Source organism: Lepidothrix coronata, unplaced genomic scaffold, assembly GCF_001604755.1.
Source record: "Lepidothrix coronata isolate B3197 unplaced genomic scaffold, Lepidothrix_coronata-1.0 Scaffold121, whole genome shotgun sequence".
In the NCBI taxonomy this organism is placed as follows: Eukaryota; Metazoa; Chordata; class Aves; order Passeriformes; family Pipridae; genus Lepidothrix; species Lepidothrix coronata.
In genome coordinates, this window is record NW_016690301.1 from 1,651,240 (window position 1) to 1,667,290 (window position 16,051).

Consider the following 16,051-nt stretch of genomic DNA (forward strand, 5'->3'; position numbering starts at 1 on the left):
AAGAAACATGTTTAATATTTTAATCTAAATGGATTGAAGGCTTTAGGATTTTTTTAAAAGCGAAAATTTGTACGATGTTTGATCGGTTGACTTTTTAATCTGATTTTTAAGAACTCTAATTAATCAGATTTATGTTATTCGCGGTTTCTTTTCCTGTTCTCCTTGTGTGGGTTTTTCATTATTTTATTTTCATTCTGTTTGTTTTTGGCTTACTGGCAAAGGACGGCGCCACTTTAATAAGTATAAAAAGAAGGGTAGGTTTTTTTAAATTTCTTTTCATTTCTTTTGCAACATCTATTTAGTTTGAAATAGTTACTAAGCTGTAAAGTGTAGTCTCTCTTTTTAAATTGACTCTAATGGATTTGCTGTTTGCACCACAATAAGAGTTCCTACCACTGCCATTTTCTTTGTTGTGTGTGTGCTATTAATCTATGTATAAAAATGTAAAAAGCTGACAATTATTAGGTAAGTAAGGTATAATTGCTGGAAGAAGCAACTCATGCTTTTTTTCAGTTGTTATTCTGATTTCAGTTGTTTGAGACTCTTCCTACTCTGAGGTTTTTTGGAGGCTTATTGCTTGGACAATAGTGCATAAAGTAATGTTTTTCCATCAATTGAATACGCTGCTTGAAACTGTTCTCTTTGTGCCATGTCCAGAATGCTCCCAGTGGCATAAGATGTTCTGGGAGTGATTGCAATGGAGAAAACATGAATTTTGGGGTGCATCCTGCTGAATAATTCAGTATTTGGTTCATTGCTGTGTAGAGCACGTGGCCCACACATATAAATGGTATCAGGCATACGCTGGTAATGTATAGGAGCTTGTATTTCCTCTCTATGTCAGTAAGGAAAACAGTGTTTGTCTTCAAAACTTGGCTGGAAATTTTAGGAACTAGAAATGGCTCAAGCAAACAGAGACCCCCTGGACTTTGAAAGTTGAATACTGAATAGCCTGCCCTGCACAGAGGAGATGGGACCTGAGGTGAGGCAGCACTTTGGGTCCTCAGTGGCACAAATAGAATGTGTGTCTGGTACTGTTCAAATCACTGCAGTAACAGGTTGTAGATCAGACAAGTGAAGTTATTCAGATTAAATATGCAGACACCCACACCAGGTTGGTTTGCAGAGCAAAGAGCTGGAGAGGGACAATAGAATAGGAAAGATGCTGGGTTTGTGGTATTATGAGATTTTCATGAGCAATAGTATTTGTTAAAGCTAATCTGTTGTGGGTAGTACTTTACATGCAAAACAAATAAATAAAAGCAGTGCCTGACTCCAGGAACTAACCAGATCTATACAAGTTGAAAGGGAATTAATGTGGAGATATAAGGAAAAACAGTTATTATGCAGTGTTAAAAACACACCAACAGTGTGACTGAGTTTTAAGAGGGACAATGGGGCAAAAACATAACATCTGGTGGATAATGGAGGGCAAATGGGGAGACTGACCATAGGAAACAGCTGAAAGAAGGAAGTTTTAAAGTCTGACTCTCAAAAGCATCCTAAATCCTAGAAAGGCTGAAGTCAGAATTTGAGCAGTGAACAGTGTGGGGTGAAGGGGGTCTGTAAATGGAGTTAGAGCATGAAGCTGGTGTTCCGTGTGATAGGAGGAAAAGACCTAAAACAGGACCAGGAAAGAAAAGTGACACAGTTGAAGGATAGATTAACAAATTAACAACATGATTTTTTGCAGCACTGTTGCATATAAACATGACTGAATGAGACTGAATTTATGAACATGTTGAAAAAGGTGTTTATTTAATGTTGATTTTATTTGCTGAAAGCCAGGGCAGAATTCTGACCGAGAGATGCAATGCAGAAAAAAGTCTGTAAGACTTTGTCAAAGCCTGAGGGGAGAAAAAAAGTAAAAAATAATATCCAGATTATGAACCTTAATAATAGGTGGAGTGATGGTATTATCCACTGGGACAGAGCAAGAATGCAGGCTAGGGCTGAGAAATAGGGGTTTAGAGAGAAAAGATAAATTAAAGAAGAAATAACTTCATTGGTAAGCATTTTACATGTTCATAATCATAGCATGTCTCATCACTTACATCATACTCTTGGGGGAAAAAAAAAGTATGCTTTTCTTTGGAAATACTGCATTCCTGACTTGTCACCCACACATATCTCACATCCTTTCTTGCAGTTGACAAAATTCAGCGTGTTCAGCTTCTCTCTTTGTATCTGTTTCTGGGTGGGTTTGTTTTTGGGTTATGTGTGTTTATGTGTGTATGTGTGCCAACTTCTGTGCGTGCTGCAGCAGCAGCACAGCCCTGGCTTGTCACTCAAATCCTCTCTCACAGTGGGTGGAAGCATCATTTAGATACTTGAACAGACAAGGCTGTCTTTGGCAACGTTCCTCTCCAGCAGTTCCCACCTCTCCGACTCAGTTCCTTAAAAAGCCTTTGTTATGAACTTTCTTCCCGTTTTCCCACTCTCATATTTTATTAGCAGGCTTATTTCATTTCTGGCAAGGTGATCATGTCCTCAGTTGCCTTGCAGTGAGTTTTATGTACAGGACAGTGATTGCCCTCGTTTTTCTTAGTTTTGCAGAACTGAAGTAGTCTGTAAAAAGGGGTTTGTGCCATTAACTCTGCCTAAAATAATTACAGAATAAATAAACGGACATGAAAGCTATTTTGACAATGACTGACAGGCATTGCTGTCTATCAGCTGCTACTTGCCTGCATGAAATGAGACAGTAGGTTTGATCCAGTGTCAGGTAGACAAGTAGAGCCAAAGCAAAATCCATCACTCCAACTTGTTCTAATTGGCAATTTAAACAGGAGCCAAGAACTGATGGGGTCACAGGCTGAATTCTTTCTGATTGTTAGTGGTCACGGCTCCAAAAGGGGCTCAAGGCACACAATCAGTAGTGCCAAGGAATAGAATACAGGAGCCCTCGTGTCTAGTCTGCAGCTTTCCTCATCAATCCTCATGAATTCTGTGGGAGATTAGAAGTAAGAACAGGGGACTGGAGAGCCTGGACTCCAGAATTCTACAACAGATACCTTGTTAAATTTCTGTTACAAGACAAGTCATTTAGCATCCTAACATTTCATTGCTGTTTAAAAATATGTTCCTGTCCCTGCAGTACATGGGAGATTAAAGGAGAGGATTAGCAGTGCTGTTAGTGACAGGATGGTGACAGAACTCAGATCACTCCCCAGCCTGCACTGGGCTGGAGTTGGTGCTTCATCTCCTTTACATTCTTTGTAAGAGAATATTTGCAAAGTTGAAATAGGAGCCAGGAGCTGTTTTTAGCTTTGAGACTATTTGAGAAGGCAGGCTTTATAAATATAGCTTTCAACATGCAAAATATTAACTTCTCATTGTTCTTAAAGTTTTTTTGGCTTCTGTTGATTCCAGCTTTGAGCTTAGGTTATAAAGAATTTATCTACAAAAGAGCTAGTCCTGAATCAGTTCAAGTGGGGATGCTCCTATTGTTTAGAGGCATGCCCTTCCTTCTTTTTGTTATAATTGTGCCTCTACAGGGCAGCAAAAATGCTTTGATTTTTTAAAAGATATTTATTTAATGTTGTTAAATATACCTGATACTTACATCTAGTGTAGCAACTTAATTAGCATTTGTTTTCTGTATTAGAATGCCAAACTCGTGCATGTGGATTGCACTGCCCTTTCCTACGTTTCTAAATTTAAGTTGCAGCCTATGAACTTGAAATTATGTCCCAAAGAGCTTGTAGTATAGTGGTGCAGCTAAGAAGGCAGACTTATTCTGTAGGACAAGATGCCACTGATGGACGAAATATGATAGGTAAAAAATGGACATGTAAAGAATCTCTGATTTCAGTGAACACTCAGGCATCTTTATCTTTCACTACCCAACATGTAGAAATTTAGAGACCAAAGACAGAGCCATGGGCAGTCCTGTAGCTGAACTGGAACCAAATTTTACTGGCTTAATATGATAAGAAAGTTTACTTATGTCCAAGATGGAAAGCACATGGAAACACAGTAAAATATTATTAATGGATTTTTCTTCAACAGTATTATGTAATATTTTCATACTTATTGAAAACTGGGTACATTCATTTGATCTCTCACAGCTGCTTTTGAAGGCTGCTGTATTATCAGTTACTTCACTTGTTTTATCTTTCTTCTCTTCTTATATATGTGCAGCACAAACACGTCTATTTGCACAAATATTTTCTGTTTCAATGGTGTTCCATTAAGTAGAATATTTCAAAAGGTTCCCAGTGCAGCAAGGAAGTGGACATGCATACAAATACATGCAGGACACAGGCCATTGTGCAGCTTAGTTCTGGCAAGCCAAAAATCTTATTTCCTTTCAGATACTTCCATTGGTGGCCAAGAATCTCTCTGCTCTGACTATACTCTGCTAAGCTGAATTGTGCTCGCTGTGCTGTGTGCTTTGTAATTTGTTTTTGTGTTTAATTGGTTGGCTTATTTAATTGTGTTGCAATCTACATTTTGTTTTCAGGTTGCTTTGTCTCCCTGGACTTGTACTGGTGTTTGTTATTTCATTAAGTTCTAAGAGTTTACCTTTACAGTTGTGTTGGGATCATCCTGGAGTCCTTGTGTTGATGGTAAATGTCACTGAAGCAGCTATGATTAAGTAGTATTGTAAATCATGTCATAGAAATACAGCTGATTTAAAAGATCCTTAGACATTTGCCATCCCTGAGAAACAGAAACAGCCCTGAATCATAGCTTCATATTTCAGCATGCATGACTTTTTTCATACCTACATTATGTCTAGGTTTGAACCTGTAATTTAGATATTTGTCTATATTTAGCCCCTGTTCGGGTGAGACTAAATTCAGTAAGCTGTCATCTCCCTTCACTTTCTCAAACAAACAAAAAAAAATCTCTAACTCAAACGTAGAAAAATGTGTAAATATCTGCAGCTGATGTGGAACTGTGAAATTCAACATGTTATGATTTAAATCTTTTCTGGTAAATTTAATAAGGCAAATAGTAGTAACTAAAATGAGACCAAACCATCTTAGGTTTTAAATACCCTAAACTGCAGCCTGTGGGTGTAATCCTGCATCTACTGCACTGATGTTTAGCCAGAGCTGAACCATTACCAGAGAAGCAATAGTTTTTACAGCATTCACTGGGAAAGGTGTAAAATTTTACCAAAAATATTGGAAGAAATATCTCACGTTCTTGCTCCTTCTTCTAGAAACACATGTATCTTCGTGCTGTTAGTGCTTCTCTGTTATGAATCCTCACATGTGTGTTTGGAAGGATAATTCTGGTATTTGCTGTTTGTCCTTACTGCTGCTTTTTGTGAGCTTGGAGCATCATCTCTGATTTCTCACTGGTTCTTTCCACTGAGACAGCGACTGAAACCTCTGAAATAGTTTAGTTTTCCCTTCCTCCTCAGTTTTTCTCGTGATGAAGTTATCAAGATACAAATGAAGATCTACATGCTTGTCTGTGACAGTAGCTGATTTCAACATCTGTTTGTTTCCATCTGTTGCTAGAAAGTAAAACTTGTTTCTCTGCACGGTCTTGTGTCGAGACTTCACTGCTTATATTCGAGGCAGGAATTTCACAGCTCTGATTCTGTGTTACTAGTTCACACAGAAAAAGAGTTTGTTTGTTTGTTTGTTTGTTTGTTTCCTTTCTTTTCAAAGGCATAAAATATGTGGTAAGCTAATCAGTCACATTCTTCTGTGGTAAACCAGGACCAGTGCAGGGAAACTTCTATTTCCTTGAATGCACTGATGCATGTGAAAAAGAGATTGAACTGTGCTGCTCTCTAACGATGTAGGAGATGGGGAGGACCCAAACTGGATGGGCTGCAAATCAATCCACCATTTGCAAATCATTTTAGTGTCGTGCACAGAGAACTACAGACTTCCCTTTAACATGGGCAGTGAGAGCTGCAGAGCTGCTGCAATAGTGGAGGGGGAAACAGGCTGTGACCAAGTGTTGAATCCAGAATGTACTGACAGGAGAAAGTCCTCCAGACATTTGACTCCTGCCAGAACTTTATCAAGTGTCTGGTGCACTCAAATGTCCTTTTTTCTCTCTGTCTCCAATGTTTAGTTTGTTTTATGCCACTTAAAAATCATTTTATGTTCAGCTGTGGCTTTACCAGTGAGGCAGCACAGTGGTCTTTTTCTCTCCCCCTGCTGTGCCCCACTGTCTTTAGAGAACTAAGATCTTTCTTGATGTTTAGTGAGATTGTCTAAGCTCATCTTCACAAAAGCAGTAATGGGGCTTCAGCCCTTTCAATCCACCATTACAATAGTTCCAATGTATCTGATATTTCCTTAATTTTGATTTTTCCCTGTTCTAACTGACTGCATTGTTATTGTTATTGGAAAATATTACAAGGGTCAATTCATCAAGCAAAATTGTCTTGTACCAAGTGACCAACCTCATTTGAAAAATTTGCTGTGGTTCTGGAAATTGGTGCTAGATAGTGTGGGAAGACATGTTTGTAATTCTTACATAGATTTTTGTAGCAGTTGTTAAGATAAGCAATTATCTAATGGAAATAGGTACTTTGTACAATAGTAGAGAAAGGAACAGTAAGTGTTTGTCTTTTTGACAGATAGGCTCACCCTGAAGGCAGTGAGGAAAAATATTTTTGACAAATTTTTGCCGAGGCAAAAGTTTGCTGAGTGTTCAGAAGGATGTAAATATTCATTGTGCAATAAATGCTGTTCAGCCACTTCTATTAAAAATCTTGCCATTTTTTTTGTGGAACAGCTTAAGTACTTATTGATCGAGAACTTCTTGCCTCCCAAAATGGAGGCATCCCCATATCTCTACAGGTATTTTAAATGAATTGAATTAATCATAGGCTTAAAAGTCTCTAGTGGTCTTCGTTAAGTTTCCTGGGTTTAATTAAAACATCTGTGCGCTTTTAATTTATCGATTCATCCAACTCATATGTCATGTTTTTAACACACCCCAGCATGCTCTGCATCATTTTTAACCCGATTTCCACTTAACTAAAGCAATTAAATTCACCCCGGATTAATTAAAGCATCCATACTTTAGTGCTTAAGTCAGCGTGTGCTGCTTTCCCCAAATGGTTTCTGAATGTCAGAGATTTGACACACCTGATGGGTTTTTTGTCCTTCTGGAAATTCTTCCGTGAGTCTCTTCCTGGCTTGCTAATGTGCAGTTTGGCAGAGCTAGACAGGAGAGCTTGGTAAGGCTGGGCTTGGGCACCTGAAGCAGGGACAGCAGAACATTGTTGGGAAAGGCTTTACATTCCCTCTTAATACTGACCTGATGCCTGCAAGGGTAGGATCCCACTACTGTTAAATCATTTAAATTAGTTGTGTGTTCTGTAAAGTAAACAGTTTCATGGAGTAACTCCTGAAGCATCTAATGTCGGTGACAGTTTTTTCATAGCTGTTCCTTCTGCTGCTGCTGGGTGGATTTCTACAAGATGACTCCTGGCTGGAAGAGCACAAGGCCTTAAAACAACCTAAATGATGTTGTAGGTCTTCCTAATCGTCGCTGTTGCTCAGAACATTTCAGCCTGACAGAGGTTGGTGACCTCTGAATTCAAACACCGTTCTTCCTGACCATGCAGATGGCATGTTTGTGAGGCACAAAGAGCAGATGAGAGAAAACAGCCTTGGTTTCGTTCAGTCTCCCATTCCAGGATGATTTTCTTGAGTCTAAGTTTGCTGGGGCTGGGGCAGCTTCTCACCAGGAAAGTAGCAAAAAACCAGCATAAGCTAGTAAAAACCCATGGAGTGGTCTTAGAAGTTATTTCAGACTTTCATATCCGTAAATGAACTCCAGTAAAAGCTAATAGGCATGCAGACAAGTAGTGAAATGTGCAGCCAACTGATTAAAATAGGTTTAAATAGAAAATATGAAGGAAAGTGTTGTCAAACAAAATAATTGCATTTTCAGGCTACAAATAAGAGATTCATATGTCTCATAATTTTTAGAAATATGGGCAAATACTTTGTGTAAGAAGACATGTAATAGTTAAGGGCAAATACTTGGTGTAAGAAGGGATGGGTGACAAAAAAATAAGGGATGTTTCAGTACTATTTTGTTTATAATAATAGTGTAAAGTCTAGAGCCAACATTTTGAATCAGGTTGACAGCAATTAACTTTTTTAATAACTGGGCTGATTTTCTAAAATGCAAATATTTGCATTTCCTTTGGGTTTAAACTCATTTAGATTAAGATTGTTCATATATGAATAGGTATGACTTTATCTTAGGAGAACAGGAACTTGGCTGTAGCTTTTGGAGTGAAACTAAAATTATCCAGGGCTTTGGTAGACAACTGTAGTAGGATTCAGGTCTAGCATCAGTAAAACACACTTGATGACTTAGTAGTCTAATTTGTCCATTGAAGAGAAATTAACATTTGTAGTCTAAATGCCACATATGCATCACCAACATAAATACCAAAAAGAGAAAAACACCAGTACAATGTGGCCCTGCTCATATTCATTAAGTGTTTGGAACCAGGCAGCTGTAGACTACATTTATTTTAGATATTTCCTCTATTTCTCCTCCAGTTTGGAGCTGACCTGGAGTGCATTTATAGGCTTCAGATCAGACTGTCAAAAACAGTAATCCATTTTCTTTGTATACTGGCAAAACCTCGCATAATCTCTCAGCAGTAGCAGCTTAATCTCTGCTAGAAGGAAGTCCAAGTGTGAGCTATTACAGAGTCTGAATTAATCATCCCCTAGAGGAACTGCACCCAGAAGAGTCACTGGAAAGGTTCATTGGTGAGAAGTTTGACCTCTTATCTGTCTTCAGTACAATTCCTGGTGGTCACTGAAACAAAGGACAACTTTATTTTTTATTATGCCATTGTGTGTTTCACTTCTCATGTAACTGGGAATTCGTGCAGCTCTGCCCAAAGAGCATTTCAAAACTGCCCAATCAGTTCAGTGATTTTTCCTGACTGAAATTCACTTCCTCCTCCTAAACTGGATCATCTACAGATAAAAATAATCTTTATTTCTCTTAGGTCTCTACAGTTCAACAAGGGCTGAATATATCTTACATAGGAGTATAAATAGTGTCTCTTCAGTATGTGGTGTTTTTTTTTTTTTCTGAATGTGTGTGTTTGTATAGAGGTTATATTAATGAAGTAAAGCTCAGACCAAAATTCCATTTCACCCATGGTTTCAGCTGTGATGGTGGCCTGCAGCAGAAAGTTGAGGAAGGGTAAAAATTGTAGCTGTCTTTGTTGCTTCTCTAGTAAATTCTTTTAGTTCTAGAGCTAGGACTTCCTACAATAGATGATGTCTCTTTGTGTTTAGGAGCCTTTGTAGAGTTTCACTCCATGAAGTTGTCCAATTCTCTGATCAATCGTGGGATGTTCTTCCATGAGTTCTAACTTTTCAGATAATCTTGATGGAACAGTCAGCAGTACTTAGAATGTAATGGCACTTTAGATGGTGTCCAAGTGTTCTGTTGGTTCAGTCTTAAACTCACATTTGAACACTCAGCCCTAATTTTCCGTACTGTTTACGTTGTGAACAGGCAGTAAAGCTCATCATTTTTTCAACACCAGCTTGTGATAAGAAGAAACTGGTTTATGTGCAAAATTAGGGCTTGTAATCCTTATGGATACCATTCTGGCCCTTACTCAAACACTACCCCTTGGAGCAGTTTTGTCCATCCAGACTCCTCTCACCAGCCCACCATGGGCATCTCCCCACAAAATACTGTGGTTTATGCATTAAAAAAATTTGACATAAGAGGACTCCTAAGCCTGTAGATGACACAAAGGAAGCTAATCTTCTTCTGCCATGTTCAAAAATCTACATTTGTATGTAAAACTGAGCTGCTTGCAAAATAAGAGCAATATAAGGGCGTTGCTTGTGACCTGGTCCAGGGCAGGGAAGCATTGTAGGTGCAAGTTCAAAAACCTTTCAAGTCTGCGTATATTTATGCCCAGACACTCAAATATCTTTGAAGAGAAGAATACCAGTTTGTGTATTTTATGAGGAGGAACTGAAAAAAAGTCTGCAGTAGAGAACTGACAGCCTAGATCCCAGGACTCTCTGCACCAGGGTAATGTTTGCTCTACAACAAGAGAAACCAAACCAGAACTCTGCCTTCACATCCTGTTTGGAACTTCAAGTAGCAGGGGAAGGCCTCTCAAGCAAGCAGCTGGGTAACTAACCCGAGTTCTGCAACAGCCTCCAAGAGTTTGACTCCTCAGATATCCTTTACTGGTTTCTTGCCATGCTCTAGAAGAACACCCCTGGTGAGTATGTGTGTGTAAATACTGCAAGGGTGGGTGAAAGGAGTGTGTGCTCAGGCTGCAGCTGGGAAACCTGGTGGCTTCTGATGCCAGACCATTTGGGCATTACCCCTTGCCATCTCCTCTCCTCATCCAGGTGGAACAGGCTGTTACCAAATCACCTCTCCTTATGCATCGGGGAATATCAACATTACTCCAAAATAACTCTCCAAAGATAATCTTTAGAGAGAGAAGTTTTAGGGGGATGTTTGGCTTGTCTTTCTTGCTTAATTGATGTTCTTAAATGTGTGCAGCCTACAGGGCTCAAGGGTCTGTAGTATCCATTCATCAGCTGACACCCATGTGAAAAACAGTCTGGTTTTGTTCAAATACCAGTAAAGGGCAGAATCACATCACCAAAACCACATTTAGGGTTAATGCCTGTTGTGCTCATTCAGCCTTCACTAAGGATGTATACCCTTGTGCCTAACTTGCTTGAGTGTGCCATAACTACTCCTGAAGATCTCTGTCTACTTTTTGACAGTGCTGCTGTGAGATATGCAACTTATGTCCCCACAGAAATGGGATGGAACTTGATTGTTCCATTACATAAACCACCTTCCTTCACATTCCTTCAACAGACTTCGGGCAGTCAGTCCTGTCCTGGAACAAGGGCCATCTACTTCACGGAGGGAAACATAAACAGTCCTAAACAAGAACTGCAGATGATTCTTGAGTAGTTTCCACATTAATTGAAGCTGCCTGGGTGTAAAATTAGAGTGGATTGGTTTGGATCTCATCCTGCAGCAACATGGTCTAGCAAATAGGCGTAGCAAACCTTTTTCTGGCTACCTGCTCCAGTTTTCTGTGGAAAAGCAGCTTGATTCTCTCTCTTCCTCACACAGAACAGCCTATAAACCCATACCAAAGAGATTAAGGAAGAACCATTTATTACAGCAGTGACAAGCCAGCTTCTTATAACCCACACTTGCTTGCATTCTTGCTTACATGTTTCTTCTGCAGTCCTAGTGACATGGCAGTCTTGGAAATGCCAAAATCTGACCCAGATTCTCTGTCAATTTTCTTACTCTCAAAGTGATATTCCACTCACACAGTTTGTAGAATAACCCCAGCAGAGGGTTGTAGATTAAACTGCGGCTTTAAGTTGCAAGTGTCTTAATCTTAACTGTATTCACTTCATCCCTAGGGTTAAATGACAGATTCTCTTTTTTGTCCCAAGTCAGTTCTGGTGTCAGTGACATCGTGGCAATGCACATTGCAGTGGCAAACCACTGAAGGCAGATTGCTGTTCAACTCATAGACAAGCTTCACAAGGACTGAATAGATTTATGAACCATAGCAAGACCTCTGACCTGGTAAAAGCATGAAGAGAGGAATGAAAAGCTGTGACATGGCTTTCAGCTTTACTTAAATTCCTGGAGCACCATAGCAGAGTGAGGGAAAACTAAAAATCTACTGTGGGAGCTCTTTAGCTCAAGACCCAGCACTATTTAGTAATCTTTCTTCTCCTGTACCAGTCTCTGGTGTCCCAGAAGTTGAACCCTGCAAATCCAGATCAAAAGTAGGAGCTAAGAACAGCCTTTCCAGAGACAAGTTCCAAATAGCAGATATACATCTCCTTTAGCTGGACTGCAACTGCCCATTGCTTAATGAGACTTAGGGGCAAAGCAAGCAGAGAATTGATCTTACAGCAGATGCCTGGCACAGATTTATAGGTCTAGACCACTCTAGATCTAGGGTGGTCACATCTAAGTGGCTTGGGTTGTTTGTTGTTGTTGTTTTGGTTGCCTTTTTTTATTTATTTTAGGAATGGAGTTATTTCTGCTCAGTCCCTCTTACAAGGAACTTTGCTGTTTAAATACAGTTTTTGTCTTTATTTGAGTTTTCACTCCACTCCACAGGAGAGGTTTGCAGAACAGAAGTCCTTTCAGGTGGTGAGTGACATGTTAACCTGTAAAACAACAACACAAAAAAAGCTATTCCTCACTTATATCCAGTTTGTGAGTTGAGTCTTACTTTTTTCTCTTTATAACTACTTGAACAGACGTGGTTTGTCCAAAGAAACTGTCTACTGCCCACGGATTCATTTAGCTTTCCTGGGACATTTTCTTTCTATGCAGCTTTATCACAGCATGGGGAGGAGTTTGATGGGCAAAAGCAACAGTGTCCCAGTGCAGTTGGAGAATCCACACTGAGCAACCATCAATAATGGCAACTCTGAGTCTCTGCAGTGGCTTGGAACTGTTGCAGAGAATAACAATCTTACTTCCTTCTGTGGGGGACTTGAACAGAGGGACTGCAGGGTTAACCAACACATTGCCTTGTGCTAGAGAGGGAGGTTTTTGTGTTAAAATGAGGCCCAAATAAAGGGTCAGGGTCTCTACAATCTGTCAGGGTGTGCAAGATGGCACCAAGGACCTGGCCACTCATGATTACTGCAGGTCTTCAGGACAGGCTGCCTTTTCAGGCAAATAAAGAGAGCAGGAAGAAGTGACTGCTGTTCTTACAGTGATTTGGGAAAACCTATCAATGTCAGCCCAAACAAGCCTTTTAATAGCAGTGAAACGGAGAGTTATGGACAGAGGAATTGTTTGTGCCCCCAGGTCTTTGTGCTTGAAAAGTGGAAGTGGTGCCAGGTCGATCCCTTTCTTCCTGGCTCACCTGTGTGACTTGCAGGAGGAGCAGCACACCTGGGCAGTGAAGGGCTGTGAACCCTGGGGAACTGAGCCAGGCTCCAGCTGTGATACCTGCAGGCAGAAGGAATGGTCACACAGCATTCAGGTTGCTACTAGTTCAGCATGTGGTAATATCATGGAAGGGTGTTTGATGATGCCATGCAAAAAAGATGTAAAACAGGCTGTCCTGGAGTGCAGTATGGACATAATGGATGTTTGTCTGTGTAGTATTTCAATCCAGCTGGTTCAGTAAACTTAACTCTGAAACCAGCTGCAAAAAAGCAAAACCGGTAGAACTTTAGCATAAATGTTTTTCACTGAACTCAGTGAACATACATCACATCTGAAATGCAAATGCTGCTGCTGGAAATTATACTTTATTCAAATCTGTGTTCATTTTTGGAGTGAGTAAGAAAGCAACTGGACAAGACTCACAGTGAGAGAGAGCACCAGGTCTGCAGTAGAATGAAGTCCTGTTGCCACCAAAGGATGGATAATATGGCTCTGAGACATAGGAACAGTAGCAAAAACCCCCAAACTCTATCATACTGATTTTTTCATTGTTTTACTGTAGAAAAAAAATAGGCTAAAAAGATTATATGTGTGATATGTGGCCCGTCAACCTGTAGTCTTAATTGAAATAACTCTCAGCACTCCAAATTTTAGCTAACATTTCAGGTTAGAAATCTGAATTTATTTTTGTCTGATCAATTTTTTCCCATTTCAAATAAGAAAATTCCTGAAAAAAATCTATCCCGAAATGTGTTTTTGCAGCAGATCAATGGGACAGCTAAGATTAATAAGGGTTGCAGGACTGAACAGTGGAGAAGTTGGATAACTGGACCATTACACATTTCTTTGTAGGAAATCAATTACTTGGGTTCTTCTTGATCATCCAGGTTAAAGGGATAATAGAAGCCAAGAAGGCATTAGGACCTTTAAATGATTAATAGTCGCTTTTGAGTATATTTTTGGCACTGTAAAACTAGGTGTTAGTTTCTAATTACTTTGAAGGGTGAGGAGACAGGGAAACACTTTTCTGTCTTTATCAAACTGCATCAGAGAGAAGAGCACAAAACTGTACCTTTTCTCCAAGATTCACTTCATTCCTCCCATTTTCTGTTATTCTTCTGTTATTTTTTCCATTTCTCTGGGTAGGGACCACGTCCAGTCTTTGACAGGCACAGAGGATCACAGATTGCCATGTTTACAAGGGAGACATGGGCATAAAGGAGTGTGAATAGGCCTTAGTGTAACATTTATATGCAGCTGGGTTTTAATAAACCACTTGTTTCTTTCCATTGCTCTGCATATGTACAACATCTGATTCCTGGCACCCAAGACCTGCCAACTACCTTTATTATTCATAGGCTTCACTTCATTTGCATTAATGACTATTTGCTCAGAATGTGTCTTACCCCCTTAATAACACAAGGGTGAGGGATAGGGGTTAATAATGGTGCTTTCTTGCCAATACACACAGGGTAAAAGCTGTCACTCTGGGATTTGGGGAAACCAGGTTCACCAGGGATATTGGTGGCAAGGGGCGTTTCTAGTAGCTGAAAGCTTGTGTTCAAGATTCTTACATTGAAAGTCAAAGGATCTAAAAAACTATGGGGACATTACATTAAAAAATGTTGTGAAAGAAGAAAGATGCTATATAATAAAATGTTGTGGGGACTGAATGTTTTGTGTTCTGCTAGCTGTGAAAATTGAATTTTAGCTAAAGGAACAAAGCAGAGTAATGTCAGGCTCAAATCTATTCACACTGCCTCATTAGTTATCCCAAATACCATCAGTAGTTTATAAAGAATAGGAGTTGTATTCTTGGAATGCCCAACCCAAGAGTGCTTTATTAGATAGTAATCAAATTATTTCTTTGGGAAACGAAGAACTGAACTACTGCAAATTGTCTTAGATTTTTTTTTTCCCCAGTAAATTAGCATATTTGAGTGTATCTATAGCTATTTGGCAGTGGATTTTTAGTGCACTTTTACAGGAATACGTGCATGACCCTGGATGCTGTTTTCCTTTCGTTCCCTTTTCCAGCTGCCTGCCCGGTTCTGTGCAGTGGCAATGGTCAATACTCCAAAGGCACCTGCTTATGCTACAGTGGCTGGAAAGGTCCAGAATGTGATGTACCCATCAGCCAGTGTATTGATCCCTCGTGTGGAGGTCATGGTTCCTGCATCGAAGGGAACTGTGTCTGCTCCGTGGGCTACAAAGGAGAAAACTGTGAGGAAGGTAAGCATGTTTATTTTCTGTGTTGTAAGCTTGTTTTCTGGGGTTTGGAATTATTTAATGAGTAGGGGGAAAAGAAAGAACAGAGCAAAAATCTAAGCATGAAACTGCTGTAGCAGATTATTGTAAAAGAGGGTAGTCACAATTTTACCGGTTTATTAAAGTTCAGATGAAACTTCTGGCCTTCTGCATATGTTGTTTTGCAGCATTGAGAGTGTCTGCCACAAGTAAAGCTGAATAATTCCTTTGTTGAAGAGTGAAGGGAAAAATCTTTTTTTATGGATTGTATTTACTGAACAATTTAGGTGTGAAATGCAGAGGAAAAAGGAGCAGTGGTAGACAAAATTGTACAGCTTCAGCTTCACACAAAGCGCACGTATCAATCACTATTAAGACAGAAGCTCATGAAACAAATTTGAAAGACTTAGATAACTGTATGACTTACAGAGTTAATGTAGGGCAAATTACTCCTGTTAGCTGCAATCATACAGGATTAAGAAAGGTACACATGAACAAAAAATGCCTTTTAAATGCAGAAAACCTTTCCAGGTTTAAAGTGTCCAATTCCTTGTGTGTGTAGAATGAGCAAATTTAACAAAATAACCCTGCAAAATGCAGTCATAGATTAAGCTCAATCCTGGTTTTATTCACAGTGTTTTCTGTTAGAATGCACAACATAAATTGGACTGCTTTTCTTTTTGAAGTATATTAGTATGGTTTTAAAAGGGAATTTAATTCCTCAGACAGTTGCTAACAGGCAGTTCAGCATTCCTTGGCACATCCTCAGGGCAGTAGTAGTTCATGTTATGTTATGATGGCATTCCAGAGTTCATTAATCCTCCAAAAGGAGAAGCAGCTTGAGTACTAAAGTGATAGGACTGGGATGACAAGCTTTTAGGACTAAGGAGTCTCTCTGGAATATTCT

General features: G+C 39.5%; 1 protein-coding gene across 8 annotated transcripts in view; it reads left to right on the forward strand.

Annotated features, from left to right (window-relative positions):
* The window catches only part of TENM2 (teneurin transmembrane protein 2), a 900,957-nt gene that overhangs the window by 800,979 nt on the left and 83,927 nt on the right, over positions 1 to 16,051 (forward strand). For 7 of the 8 annotated variants that reach the window (XM_017825633.1, XM_017825634.1, XM_017825631.1 and 4 more), the window contains 2 exons: positions 222 to 254; positions 14,935 to 15,129. In XM_017825633.1, coding sequence (XP_017681122.1) covers positions 222 to 254; positions 14,935 to 15,129 — 228 coding nt within the window. The remainder of the gene's footprint in view (positions 1 to 221; positions 255 to 14,934; positions 15,130 to 16,051) is intronic. The other variant, XM_017825636.1, reaches the window with a different exon arrangement.